This window comes from Antechinus flavipes, chromosome 4 (assembly GCF_016432865.1).
Source record: "Antechinus flavipes isolate AdamAnt ecotype Samford, QLD, Australia chromosome 4, AdamAnt_v2, whole genome shotgun sequence".
Lineage (NCBI taxonomy): Eukaryota > Metazoa > Chordata > Mammalia > Dasyuromorphia > Dasyuridae > Antechinus > Antechinus flavipes.
This window is the reverse complement of record NC_067401.1, coordinates 94,786,633-94,799,431: the sequence shown is the minus strand read 5'-3', so window position 1 is coordinate 94,799,431 and position 12,799 is coordinate 94,786,633. Positions and strand designations below refer to the sequence as shown.

At 38.7% G+C, this 12,799-nt stretch overlaps 1 protein-coding gene across 2 annotated transcripts in view; it reads left to right on the top strand.

Annotated features, from left to right (window-relative positions):
• The first annotated feature begins 8,810 nt into the window (after window positions 1–8,810).
• Window positions 8,811–12,799, top strand: part of EDARADD (EDAR associated via death domain) — a 101,067-nt gene continuing 97,078 nt past the window's right edge. Inside the window, exon 1 of one of the 2 annotated variants that reach the window (XM_051993551.1) lies at window positions 8,811–10,099. In XM_051993551.1, the coding sequence (XP_051849511.1) occupies window positions 10,069–10,099 (31 nt within the window). In that variant the 5' untranslated portion in view covers window positions 8,811–10,068. Of the gene's footprint in view, window positions 10,100–11,001; window positions 11,638–12,799 lie in introns of those variants that run through there. The other variant, XM_051993550.1, reaches the window with a different exon arrangement.

Here is a 12,799-nt window from a genome sequence, read left to right as displayed (position 1 = left end):
AAGCAATCTCTGGAAGAAGGGCCTCCATTTTTTTCCAGTGAATTTTGAGATGAACTCTTCAGATAAAAGAATGAGGGGAGAAGTAACGTAGAAAGTATACACACACACAAACACATTATGGATGTCTAGTCCATGTATAACATGAATTTATTTCAGTACATATGTTCTGGGATTTAGTTCACTTTGTATCTGAGAAGACTGTGACTTTCACCTTTGAAGAGAATAGGAGTGCTATGGCTGCATCACCAATTTATAAGAAATGGAGGTATAAGCAGAATCCACAATAGCCATAGCTGAGTAATCATTTTTTTTCTGTCTCCAGGAAGGAGTACAGTCAGTACTTCTATGACACTTGTTCTAGAAACAGAAATTTCTTCTGATGAGATTGATAAGTTGGGCAACAATTTGAGCATAGCTCAAACTTTTTTTTTGTTTATCATGAGAAAGTAAGAACACAGATAACTATATCAGTTCACAATAATTTACAAGTTGTAATTCTTCTGGCTCCCACTTGCACAAGCAAATATCAGATCTTTTTTCATGTAAAATTTCATATTTAATGTATATTTTCTGGTACAGTAGGAGCTGTGGGCAGAGGAGGGCCAGTTCACAATGTGAATGTCATTCTGGACTCAATTTCCTCTCATTACTGTCATGATCTCAGCCTCTGCTTCCCAGGTCCATAGCCATAGACTCCAGCCCTGGCTCCATGGGAATTAGGGACAGGCTGAGCAGCTTCCAGAAGCCACATACAGAACCATGATTTATTATAGTATTTTGTTTATTTTTGAACCATTTAAGATATATAAAATTACCTTTCTTATTAGTTCCTCTCTTTTTTAATGCATCAGTGACAAATTTTTGAGTGCCATGATCTTGAATTCAACTTTTGCCATTAGTCTTATCTTTTTTATTTTGTGATTCTGCATTGTTTGATGATTTTTAGGAACACAATATGCCATTATAGCAGAACTGACAGTACTGAACTAAAATTATATGTTTCCACTAAATCTTAGATATTTGAAATCTAGGGGAATAACATGTTTGTTTAGGAATTCAAAATAAAAGCTATTTACCCTAGTCACTTAATAGGGGAGGTTTGTAGTTTTACTATTGTTCAGTTTAGCTCCCTATCATCAAACACTAATTACATGCAAAAGACAATCACAAATGGAAAGTTATTGTATTTATCAGAAAAGTTAAAAAATTGGGAAACATATAAATTAATGTAGATGGCAGAATAAGATAAGAAAATGAACTCTTCAGCTGAGAAATGAGATAAAATTCCAATTCCACCAAGAAAAGAATAGTCTCATTAGGTAAATCTGCTCCTATTTGTCTTGGGGTATAGAGATGACAAGAATCAAGAGACATATATATTATGGGGACCAGCTTCCCGATATGTCTGAAGCTCTAGAAATTCCTGTTAACCATTTAAATATTCACACTCTGCCTCTGTACCATCTCTCAAATTCCACTTCTTTCTTTCTTCCAAATCTTTCCACCTTATACAGTATTGTAGGCTCAAAAGTCTTTCAGCCAAGCCCTCCATATATGCACATCATGTCAAAGGGCTATCTGTCAGGGATTGACCCTCCAGAGAATGGGCAAATCCTTTTTAACTCCTGAACTATTGTATTTACAAGTTTCATTTTACAATCTCCCATAAAGAAACACTGGAAAATGTTGCTTCATAGTTTAGATAGCCGTTCACTTTAAACCAAAGAATAATAAAATTCAGTGGTGACTGGTCAATACAGACTAAACCAGTTAGTCATTCCCAGATTCCAATCAAATTCTTTCAAATAGGGTTCTCAGCAAAACAACTATTAAACAAGGCAAAGCAGCCTACCTAGTCAGATTTTTACTCATCAGGGCACTGCTCTGTCAAATTTATAAATAAAGTAAATCAATGTCAAGAAAACAAATCACAAATGTTGTTTATCTAATCAGAACAGATTGTATAGCAAGGATCTCAGGCTCTCTCTCTGGGCAAGACAAACCAGCTTCACTGGCTCAAGAAGATTCTATTTCATCCAATTAAATCTCAGCATTTATTCCTCATATAATAATAAGAAATACCTCTTTCTTCTTTTTCCTTTTCCTTCTCAGACTAGACACTTCTGAGAAACCTCATAAGCTCTAGGGGGGGCTGAAGAGCAATAAGTAAAAATCAAGTTCTTATTCAGTGAAGTGTACAATCAATTAAAACCTGCTAGCTAATTGCTCTTCTATTTTTCTACTCGTTTTTCCAATCTTTACTTTTCATTATTTTTATCTTTTGTTCAGGCTTATCTTCAGTCTCTTTATCTCATATATTTCACTATCTTAAATCAAAACCTCCTAGAGTTCAGTGACTTTTTATTTAAAAGATAACAAATCACCAAATTTCTCCTATAAAATCAACAACCTTTTTAAAATTAGCCCTTAGTCTCCAAATAATTATATGATATTTCTTTTTGAGTTTTACTTTCTTGTCAAAATAGTTATAAGCAAATGAAGAGAGACCAAAATGTTCTGTAGTCCTAAGTTCTTAGTCCAAGACCAATAACCGATTTTGAGTCCTTGAAACTATTTCTTCATATTCATTTCTTGCTTCCCAGTTGTTCTTCTATCTACAAGCCATCAAACTATTCACATACAAACAAAAAATAGTTCTACACTTTCACAAGGTTTTTTTTTTTTTATATTTATATGCATGTAATGCCACATTGCATCTTCTGCCTCATACTTCTCAAATTCCATAACTGTTTCTTCTTCCACATATAATGTAATTTTTATTAAGCCAAACTTTTTTACCTACTCTTTTCAAGCACTAAAATGTTGATCTATTTCAAAGACAAGTAGTGCTTGAAAAGAGTACGTAAAAAAGTTTGGTTTAATAAAAATTACATTATATGTGGAAGAAGAAATGAAGTACAGGGCCCTGTTGAAATATTAGCTATCAAGCAGGACTGGGAGGAAAGTGAGAGCAGAATAGAGAGAATGGCCTTACAGAAGGAGGAAAGATTGAGAGATCACATATCAGGTGTAAAAAGAATGGAAGAAGCAGAGAAGTGGATAGATGGCATATTATCATCAAGGATGAACATTTCAAAAGTTCAAGATCTTAGATAGGGAAACAATTTGGGCTAATGATGAAACATGATAACCTCTGTGGATAATTGAAGTAAGATTACAAAGAAATTATGGGAGTTGTGTGGGCATGGGGAATTGTGGAGTGGGAAAGGTAAAAAACTGAGAATAGCATTATTGATGTAAATAACAAATCACCAAAGATAAATGTTGGTAGAATCAGACTGAGATAGGTACTGAATTTTTTGAGGAAGAAGGGAGGAAGCTGACATAAAAGCAGGTAGTCATCTCTATCATGTCCCTATCTCCAACTTATCTACACTAAGAGAGTTCAAGGAATTTCCCCTTGAGTGAGATCAAAATTTTCCTCTTGGTTGAACTGAGATATCTTGATCCCAGTTGAGAGGTCTTTTACTCTCTCTATATTCCCTTATGTATACTTTCTCTGGTTTCTGTTTTGAATGGGTTTCTTTGCTACTTACTATGTGGGTTCATTATGAACCATATTTGATGGGAAAAACATCAAACCTTGGATATAAAATTTGGGTCCTCCCCATTAAGAAACATCAATCAGAAGTTTAACTTGAACCTGAAAATCATAACCCTTAGATTAATATTTAAGGAAGCAAATAACATAATTCTAGCCTGACATCCCCATCTCTAAGAAGAGAATGGTCCCAACCTCATGCTTTTGCTCCTTGAAGATATTAAAGTCTCTCTGGGTGAAGAGTTGGGAAAGAACAGGCTGTCTTCATGCCATAAGTAGATTTCCATGATACATGGGGGAGTCTCAATACATTAAAAACAATGAATATGGGAGTTATATAGAAGGTACCATAGGAGATAAAAGCAGAGGAGAATAAGGACAAGGAATGGATTTTAAAAAAAGATATTGAACAGGACATATCTTCTAGGGCCAAAGATTAAGCCCTGTTATTCACCAATAGAGATACCTTATAGTTAGTTATATATAGTTATATGTACCAAGGAACATATGAAGAATGACAACTTTGAGGTTTCTTTTTAAGTACTTTTTTTTATACTGTTAAATCAACAAGCATTTAAACATAAGTGTTTAATAGATTCTCATGGGCTTATATGGTCTCTCCAGGATCTCCTTCCTCTTCTTTTTTTCTTACTAGCCATTTTTGTGGTTCTAAGTTTTTTTAAATAGTTGCTGTACTGAGAATTTACCACAGGTTACCTTCCCCCTCTGTGGGAAAGGCAGAGCTGGCACTGTGGTTTCCATCTTGACTATGCTTCTGCACTGAAAAATTCATTGTAAAATGCTAAGAGTAAGCATTGGAGATTTAATCTACCATTACTTAGAAAGGTAGAACGACTTTTTAAGTACTTTAGCATCTGTAGAGGAAGGTTATAAGCTTATCAAAAAAGAATCAAATAAGTGTTAAAACTTTTGGCTTGTCAATTTAATGCTTAAAGAAAAAAACAACAAACATTCCATTAAGTGTACTTGAAGTTTTCAAGAATATGAATTATCCCATACTTTAAAAACTAATGATATTAAGAATTCACAATTAAATAGCATTTTCAATATTATAAATATGGCTATTTACTCCCAAGCTTTGCTGCCATAGTAATCTTCCTAAACAATCAGTTTCATCAAATCATTTCCCATTGCAAAAATTTCAACTATCTCATAGGATAAAGTTCAAACTCCTTAGGCTGTTGTTAAGGCTCTCCATAATCTAGTCCCAACCTATCTTTTCTGATCTTTGATAAATTATTTAGCCTGTGGGGTTTCTTCAGTTTCCTTATCTGTAAAAAGAAAACTTGAAATTTTCACAATCTTGTCCAGTTCTAAATTGCACATTTCTACCTACTGCCAGCCCTTGTATTTCTGTTAATTTGTGTACTAGACTTAATGGAATATGAAATTAGTCAAGCTTATCACTAGAAATTCCAAGTACCTAAATTTAACTACTCTGTGTGTACCATATGCCATACTACTCCATCTGCTACTCTGAAGTCCAGCAGGTCTCAACAAAGGAATATTATTTGAGACTTGCCTAGTGTTATCTTTTTAAAAAAATTTTCTGAGAGAAGAATAAACCCCTAAATTCTTCATTCCAGAGGGAAATTATGGGTTTGGAATATTGTATACATTGTTGGGTCAATCAATCAATCAATCAACCAAACAATATTTATTATTAACTTGTGTGCCAGCACCATGCTAGTAGGGAACAAGGAATACAAGAACAAAGAATGAAACAAGGAGTTTACATTGTAACAGAAGATGCAACAAGTAGATTTAGAAATCTATAGTATAAATATAAAGGAAATAACTGAAAATATATACAAAGTTGTTAAATGTAGAATAGAATAAAATAGAAGATATAAGCAAGTGTAGAAGAGAAGGACTTCATGCAGAAAATGGTGCTTGAGCTGCTTCTTAAAGGAAGGGATAGACAAAGGAATGCATTTCAGGTCTGAGAACTTGATTGTTGGACTTGATTGATGTATTGATAGTTTTGTTGAACTGCTTTCTCCCCTTCTTTTTTGTTGATTTTTTATTATAAAAATATAATAGAAGGGAGAGATTGGAAATTGAAGGGGATATAAAAACAAAAGACATTCATAATTTTTTAATAAGATATTTCTTTTGTCCCTCTTCTGTTTTCCATTATGTTTTTGTCTTCTCTTAAGAAGTTCTTTGATGATTCTATTATTCCCTCTTTGATTATTCTATTATACTCCCCCACCAAGTTGAGAAGTATTGTGATGAATTTGGTTCAATTCTAGCAAAAAAACAAAAACAAAATCATAACTAACATGAATAAATATTTATTAAGCATTTTCTGGCTAGTAAATATTCAACTCTCAACTTGTGGCTCCAAAAAGAGGTAGTATGCACAGCAGCCACACCCCAATAAAAGCATTACCACTGAAGGGTTAACCAGGATAAGGGTAACAGATTTGCCACAAATCTATCCATGAATTAGGGAGGGTGATTACCCAAAGCATATGAAGACTTCCTCCAATGGATTGGGTGGATGAGAACAATTTGTTCCAAAAGCCACAAAGGAAGGTGAAACATTCTCTGGAGCCCTTAGAGCTTGGTCAGACATCAGAAACAACAGATTATCCAATGCATCTAGGGCCATTGCCAATTGTCCTGATTTGTTCTTGCCACTGGACTTTGAAGACTTAGAAGAGAGAGTGAGGCTAACAATACTGGGCAACTTTACCTTATTTAAATACAATTCATGGGCAAGTCAAGATATCGCCCATTGTCACATAGCTAGTACCATGGTTCTACTCAAATGCAGTGTTGAAGAAATGCTGAACTTCTCTGGAGAAGGTGTGTTTTTTAGCTTATAGCCTAAACTCACTGGAGTTCCACTAACAGAAAGTTCCTTTTAGAAGAATCAGAATGCTTCACTTAAATCAATGAAGTTCTTTAGTCAGTATTGTTAACAAGTCAACATTGAGTCAACAAAAGCTATGAATTGCCTCCTGTTGTTAGGCATGCAGCAGAAATTTTAAATGAAATTATACATAGGCTCTGCTCTGAAGATTCAAGGAAAACAAAATGTTTAATGTAGAAGAAATGGAATGCCTTCAACCTGGCTTTATATAAAAAACAAGCAAACAAACAATAATTCTTAGGAAACCCTAGAGTTTTTGATTCAGGGAAATTTCTTTGCATTGATTGTTTTGTCCATTTTTAGTTTTCTCAAGGAAAAGTGAAGATAGTTACCAGGTATCTGTATACAGTATTTTATTTTTGCAATGATTTCTATCACTTTGTTCTTTTTTAAAATTTAGTCTAAATTTGACCAATATGACCTTCTCCATATACAAAGAACAGAAATATTACATATGAAATTATGAATCTTTATTTGTATAAGGCTCCTTAACCTTTTGTATATAATGGACTTCTTTGGTAGTCTAGTAAAATCTATGGATGCTTTTAGGTATAATCAGAGGATTATAAAGGAAATAAATTATACTGAAATACAGTTGTCAAAATATTCTAAGGAAAAAACCCAAGTCCACAGACCTCAAGTTGAGAACTTCTGCTCTGTTATATATTTATTTGTAAAATATATTAAAATTTCAACATATCAGTTTCATAACCCTGCTTGCCTGTCTTCTCTTGAACTTTCACTGTTTTGTGAATTTTTAAAAATTATTTCAATTTTAGTATATGTTTTCCCCAAGTAAATATGTTATTCATTCTTCTTTCATAGTGAGCCATGTGGCAGTTTAATTATTATTACACATTTTATATGCATTTCATTTTTTTTTTAAATGGTAGTACTGAGATCTTGAGGAAATTAACAGGAATCAGAGGGAATTGGAAACATTAAGGTTTGACCTTGATCCAATCTTCATTAAAAAAAAATCATTAACCATCTTCCACCCCTTACCAATCTCTATTTGACATAATATGGCATCAGAGTTAGCAATAAATGAAATTCTAGTACAAGGTTTGGGGTTTCTGTTACAAAATCTTTGTTTATAGAGGTTGATAGTTGTGAGTCAAGGCAACCCAGCTGAGGTTGCACTGATGGCAAGATCTTCTGAATTGATTAGAAGTAGTGCTGGCTGATTGATCTCAGAAATTAGCCCCTTTATGAGAAAAGCAGAACCACAACACAAACTGCCCAAGTGGTCAACTATAGAAAATACCCATTTTAAAAATTTCCCTTTCCATTATAGGTTAGAGGGAAAGGAAATTTGTCCTCCTACCCACAGTTTCCCCAGAGACATTTCATCTAGGCTGTTTTATTTTCCCTGCACAGAGGGTACGTTCCAGTTTTAAAGCCTCAGTTCTTCGATTAATATATTGTTTCATTCATGGAACATTTCTGAGACGTAAGAAGACATCTTCAAGAGTGATATGGGCCTCAGTACTACAAAGCAGCCTGCGCTAGGTAGAAAGTCACCTCTTGGGCACCAAGATGGTATGTCAGTCTTTTGCTGATTATTTTTGAGTAGATCATACTGGATGATTGGGTCAACAACTAGCACATATCAAGTATTTGATAAATATTTGTGAAGTGATTAATATTAAATATGTACTTAGTAAATATGTTAGAAATTAATGATGTCATACATTGCTACAAATGATACAAATCCTATTTTAGGCAGTGTTCTTCCTTTGTAAACAATTTCTTGTGGTAAAGAACAAGAAATTACTTATAGTTAATTTCATTCTTTTCTTCCTAAATATGAATAGCATTTAGAGAATTTTACAATTCTTCCACACTTCTACTTACTTCAATGTTACCACATGTGTGTGGAAGCTTTGTGATTAATAACTGGTTTTATTAGTACTTGGAAATATAAATATATTATATATGTATATATATATATAAACACCTATAATAGTACAGCTTATTTACATTTACATTCACATACATGCATAAATATGTATGTGTCCATCTGTCTGTCGCTCTGTCTACCTATGTCTTTTCAGTAGTAGGTTTTAACAGATATATAGCCAATCTTGTACTTAGGAAGACCCCAGTTCAAGTTTTGTCTGTAAATTTTTGATGCTAGCTTTGTGACCTTGGGTAAATTGGTTAACCTCTCATACCTCAGGCAACTTTGAAAATGCAAGTTATGGGAAATTTCTACACAGAGACTCTATACCAATAGGTCCAGACCAAAATATATTGATTTGAATCAATTCAGCAAATATTTATAAATACTTTGTGCTAGAGACTGGTGATAAAAAGCCAATAATCAGTCTGTGCTCTCCAAGAGTTTACATTTTATTGAACATGTTTGTAGAAAATTAAATACAAAATATATACAAGATAATTTTCATTAGAAGAGTATTAGCAACTGGGGTCTGTATTGGGGAGATGAACATGGGCTTCACGTAGGACTTGAACTTTGAAGGAAGCTAAAAAAACAATTGCAGGAGGTGAGGTGAGGGGCCAGGACTTGCCTGGCTAAGAAGGAATCCCTTTAAAGTCTTCGCTTTAGCACCCTTTCTACCTCTGTTACTTTGGGTATGTCTCTTAACCCACCGGAATCTGTTTCTTTATCCGAAAAATGAAGGTATTGAATTAGATCCTCTGAGGTTGTTTCCAACTTTATATTTATTGGTCATTATAAATTAAATTCTAAGCTTCCTTATACGAATTAAACAATAATTCACGGAAACTACTTCAGCAAAAGGCCTTAGTGCTGCTAATGTGTTTTGCAATGAGAATCATCGTTTCATTCTCTTTGTTGTAGTACTTACTTCCCCGGGGGAGGTCAGGTAATGACTAATGCAAAAAAGAAAAAAATCAAAATAGAAATTATTAGCATGTACTATCATGCATCAGAATCCCGTCTACATAAAGATCAGGAAATTGCTTAAATATCAGACTACCGTATATATCACAAATCATGCCTGTTGCACACAGGTAGCTCTGGGGTCCTAACTAGGGTAGCATCCAGTAAAGTTTACTGCCGTCTGCCTGAATATAGTGGGACTACGGCTACCATTGGCTAAGGTTATTCATTTGGTTTATGGTACAAATCGAGAAGCCCGGTCCTGAGCCGCAGTGAGTTGAGGCAATTGCGAGATCGGCCCTCGAAACTCTGGGCAGCGGCTGCGACATAAGGGGCATCCGGAGCGGGCAGCGGACGCGCGCGGCTGCAGCGGGCGAAGAGGGCAGGCAGGACTAGCGGCCGACGGGGCTGAAGAGCCGGCAGGCTGGGAGAGCCGCGGGGAGCCCCCACCCCAGCTCGGAACCTACGGAGGGGAGGGAGCTAGAGACACGCACAGAGGGGGCTCTTCTTCATGCCCAAGCAGGAAGTGAATACAAGGAAGAAGGCAGCGAAGACAGCAGCAGGAGGAGGAGTTGGCGTGTTTTTATCACACCGACCCGGGAAAGTCGGCGTTTCCATCCTTGTCCTTCCCCGGTTTTCCTCCTATTCTCCTTTCGCCTCTTTCCCCACGCTTCCCCATTTCCCGGTGGGCTCCTCAGCTGCAAGCTGGTCCTGGCTCGCCCCTACCCCATCTCCATGGCTTCTGCCGAGGACCCTCTACTCACAGGTAAGCTGACATCGAGGCAGGAGGGGCGTACCCTCACCTGCAGGTCGGGTAGCGGTGCCCGGAGGGCTGGCCGCTGGGTCTAGGTAAGGGGCGGGGAGAGGGAGGAGAACTGAGTCCCAGCTGCTGTCCGGACGTCTGGAGGCGCGAGATGGGCACCCAACGTGGCATCCCCCCCACATTCCCCACCCGGGGCCGCGTTTGGAATAGTGCTCGCTGTGCTAGAAGGGGCCCTGTAGTCGTTTGGGAACTTGTTTTTCCGAGGGAAAAAAAAAAAAAAACAAGATCTAGGGAGGGCAGTTGCTATTACACCCCCTACCACCACGCACCCTCACTTCCACCCCCACATTTCTTGTCTCCTTTCCCCATTCAGTCTTTTTTCCTTGCCCTCTTTCTACTTCTTGGCCCCAATCGCTTTTGTTCTGCACCGGGAGATGCCAGGTTGAAACACGTCCAACCAATCTCCTTGGCATAAAGCAGTTTAAGTGTTTGATTCCTTCTCTTATTTCCACCGTCCCCACTTGCATACTGTGTTGCCCCTTTCTCCCCCCTCCCCGCTTCCCCCCATCTCCTTCTTTACCTCAGTCTCACAGTGGGGATTGGGTGGGGAGTAGAGAAAGACAGTTTACTGTGTCATTACAAACAGTACTTACTAGAAAGTTTTACAAGTCAGGATCCCGTCAGTCAACAATCATTTATTAAGCGCTTACTATATACCAGTCACTGTTCTAAGGGTTGGACATAGATGAAAGACCTAGAACCAAGAGAAATTCAATCAACTGTGAATGCATATCTATAGTGGGCTTAACCGGAATGTTGTCTACTGTATTTATACTGCCTCTGACACCGAAATTGGGTAAAAATCAGACTACCGTATATATCACAAATCATGCCTGTTGCACACAGGTAGCTCTGGGGTCCTAACTAGGGTAGCATCCAGTAAAGTTTACTGCCGTCTGCCTGAATATAGTGGGACTACGGCTACCATTGGCTAAGGTTATTCATTTGGTTTATGGTACAAATCGAGAAGCCCGGTCCTGAGCCGCAGTGAGTTGAGGCAATTGCGAGATCGGCCCTCGAAACTCTGGGCAGCGGCTGCGACATAAGGGGCATCCGGAGCGGGCAGCGGACGCGCGCGGCTGCAGCGGGCGAAGAGGGCAGGCAGGACTAGCGGCCGACGGGGCTGAAGAGCCGGCAGGCTGGGAGAGCCGCGGGGAGCCCCCACCCCAGCTCGGAACCTACGGAGGGGAGGGAGCTAGAGACACGCACAGAGGGGGCTCTTCTTCATGCCCAAGCAGGAAGTGAATACAAGGAAGAAGGCAGCGAAGACAGCAGCAGGAGGAGGAGTTGGCGTGTTTTTATCACACCGACCCGGGAAAGTCGGCGTTTCCATCCTTGTCCTTCCCCGGTTTTCCTCCTATTCTCCTTTCGCCTCTTTCCCCACGCTTCCCCATTTCCCGGTGGGCTCCTCAGCTGCAAGCTGGTCCTGGCTCGCCCCTACCCCATCTCCATGGCTTCTGCCGAGGACCCTCTACTCACAGGTAAGCTGACATCGAGGCAGGAGGGGCGTACCCTCACCTGCAGGTCGGGTAGCGGTGCCCGGAGGGCTGGCCGCTGGGTCTAGGTAAGGGGCGGGGAGAGGGAGGAGAACTGAGTCCCAGCTGCTGTCCGGACGTCTGGAGGCGCGAGATGGGCACCCAACGTGGCATCCCCCCCACATTCCCCACCCGGGGCCGCGTTTGGAATAGTGCTCGCTGTGCTAGAAGGGGCCCTGTAGTCGTTTGGGAACTTGTTTTTCCGAGGGAAAAAAAAAAAAAAACAAGATCTAGGGAGGGCAGTTGCTATTACACCCCCTACCACCACGCACCCTCACTTCCACCCCCACATTTCTTGTCTCCTTTCCCCATTCAGTCTTTTTTCCTTGCCCTCTTTCTACTTCTTGGCCCCAATCGCTTTTGTTCTGCACCGGGAGATGCCAGGTTGAAACACGTCCAACCAATCTCCTTGGCATAAAGCAGTTTAAGTGTTTGATTCCTTCTCTTATTTCCACCGTCCCCACTTGCATACTGTGTTGCCCCTTTCTCCCCCCTCCCCGCTTCCCCCCATCTCCTTCTTTACCTCAGTCTCACAGTGGGGATTGGGTGGGGAGTAGAGAAAGACAGTTTACTGTGTCATTACAAACAGTACTTACTAGAAAGTTTTACAAGTCAGGATCCCGTCAGTCAACAATCATTTATTAAGCGCTTACTATATACCAGTCACTGTTCTAAGGGTTGGACATAGATGAAAGACCTAGAACCAAGAGAAATTCAATCAACTGTGAATGCATATCTATAGTGGGCTTAACCGGAATGTTGTCTACTGTATTTATACTGCCTCTGACACCGAAATTGGGTAAAAACCTTCAACTGAACTCACCATGAACTCACCACCTCTCTAAAGTCCATAGCTAGGGGAATCCTCTATTCTTTCCTAGAATCTTGTCCTAGGTAGACTATATTGATGTGCTTTCTCTGGAAGTTTCTGGGGTTGGTCTCTTTAGGGAAGGACAAAAGCAATTACTTGAAATAAGTATCTTTCATATTTAATTACTTGAATTTTGACAGAAAAGTGATCCTACTCTTTAGATATTGTTACCTTGAGGCTATCAATAAATCAATAAGCATTATTAAGTACCTACTTTGTAGCAGTGAGTATCCAAAC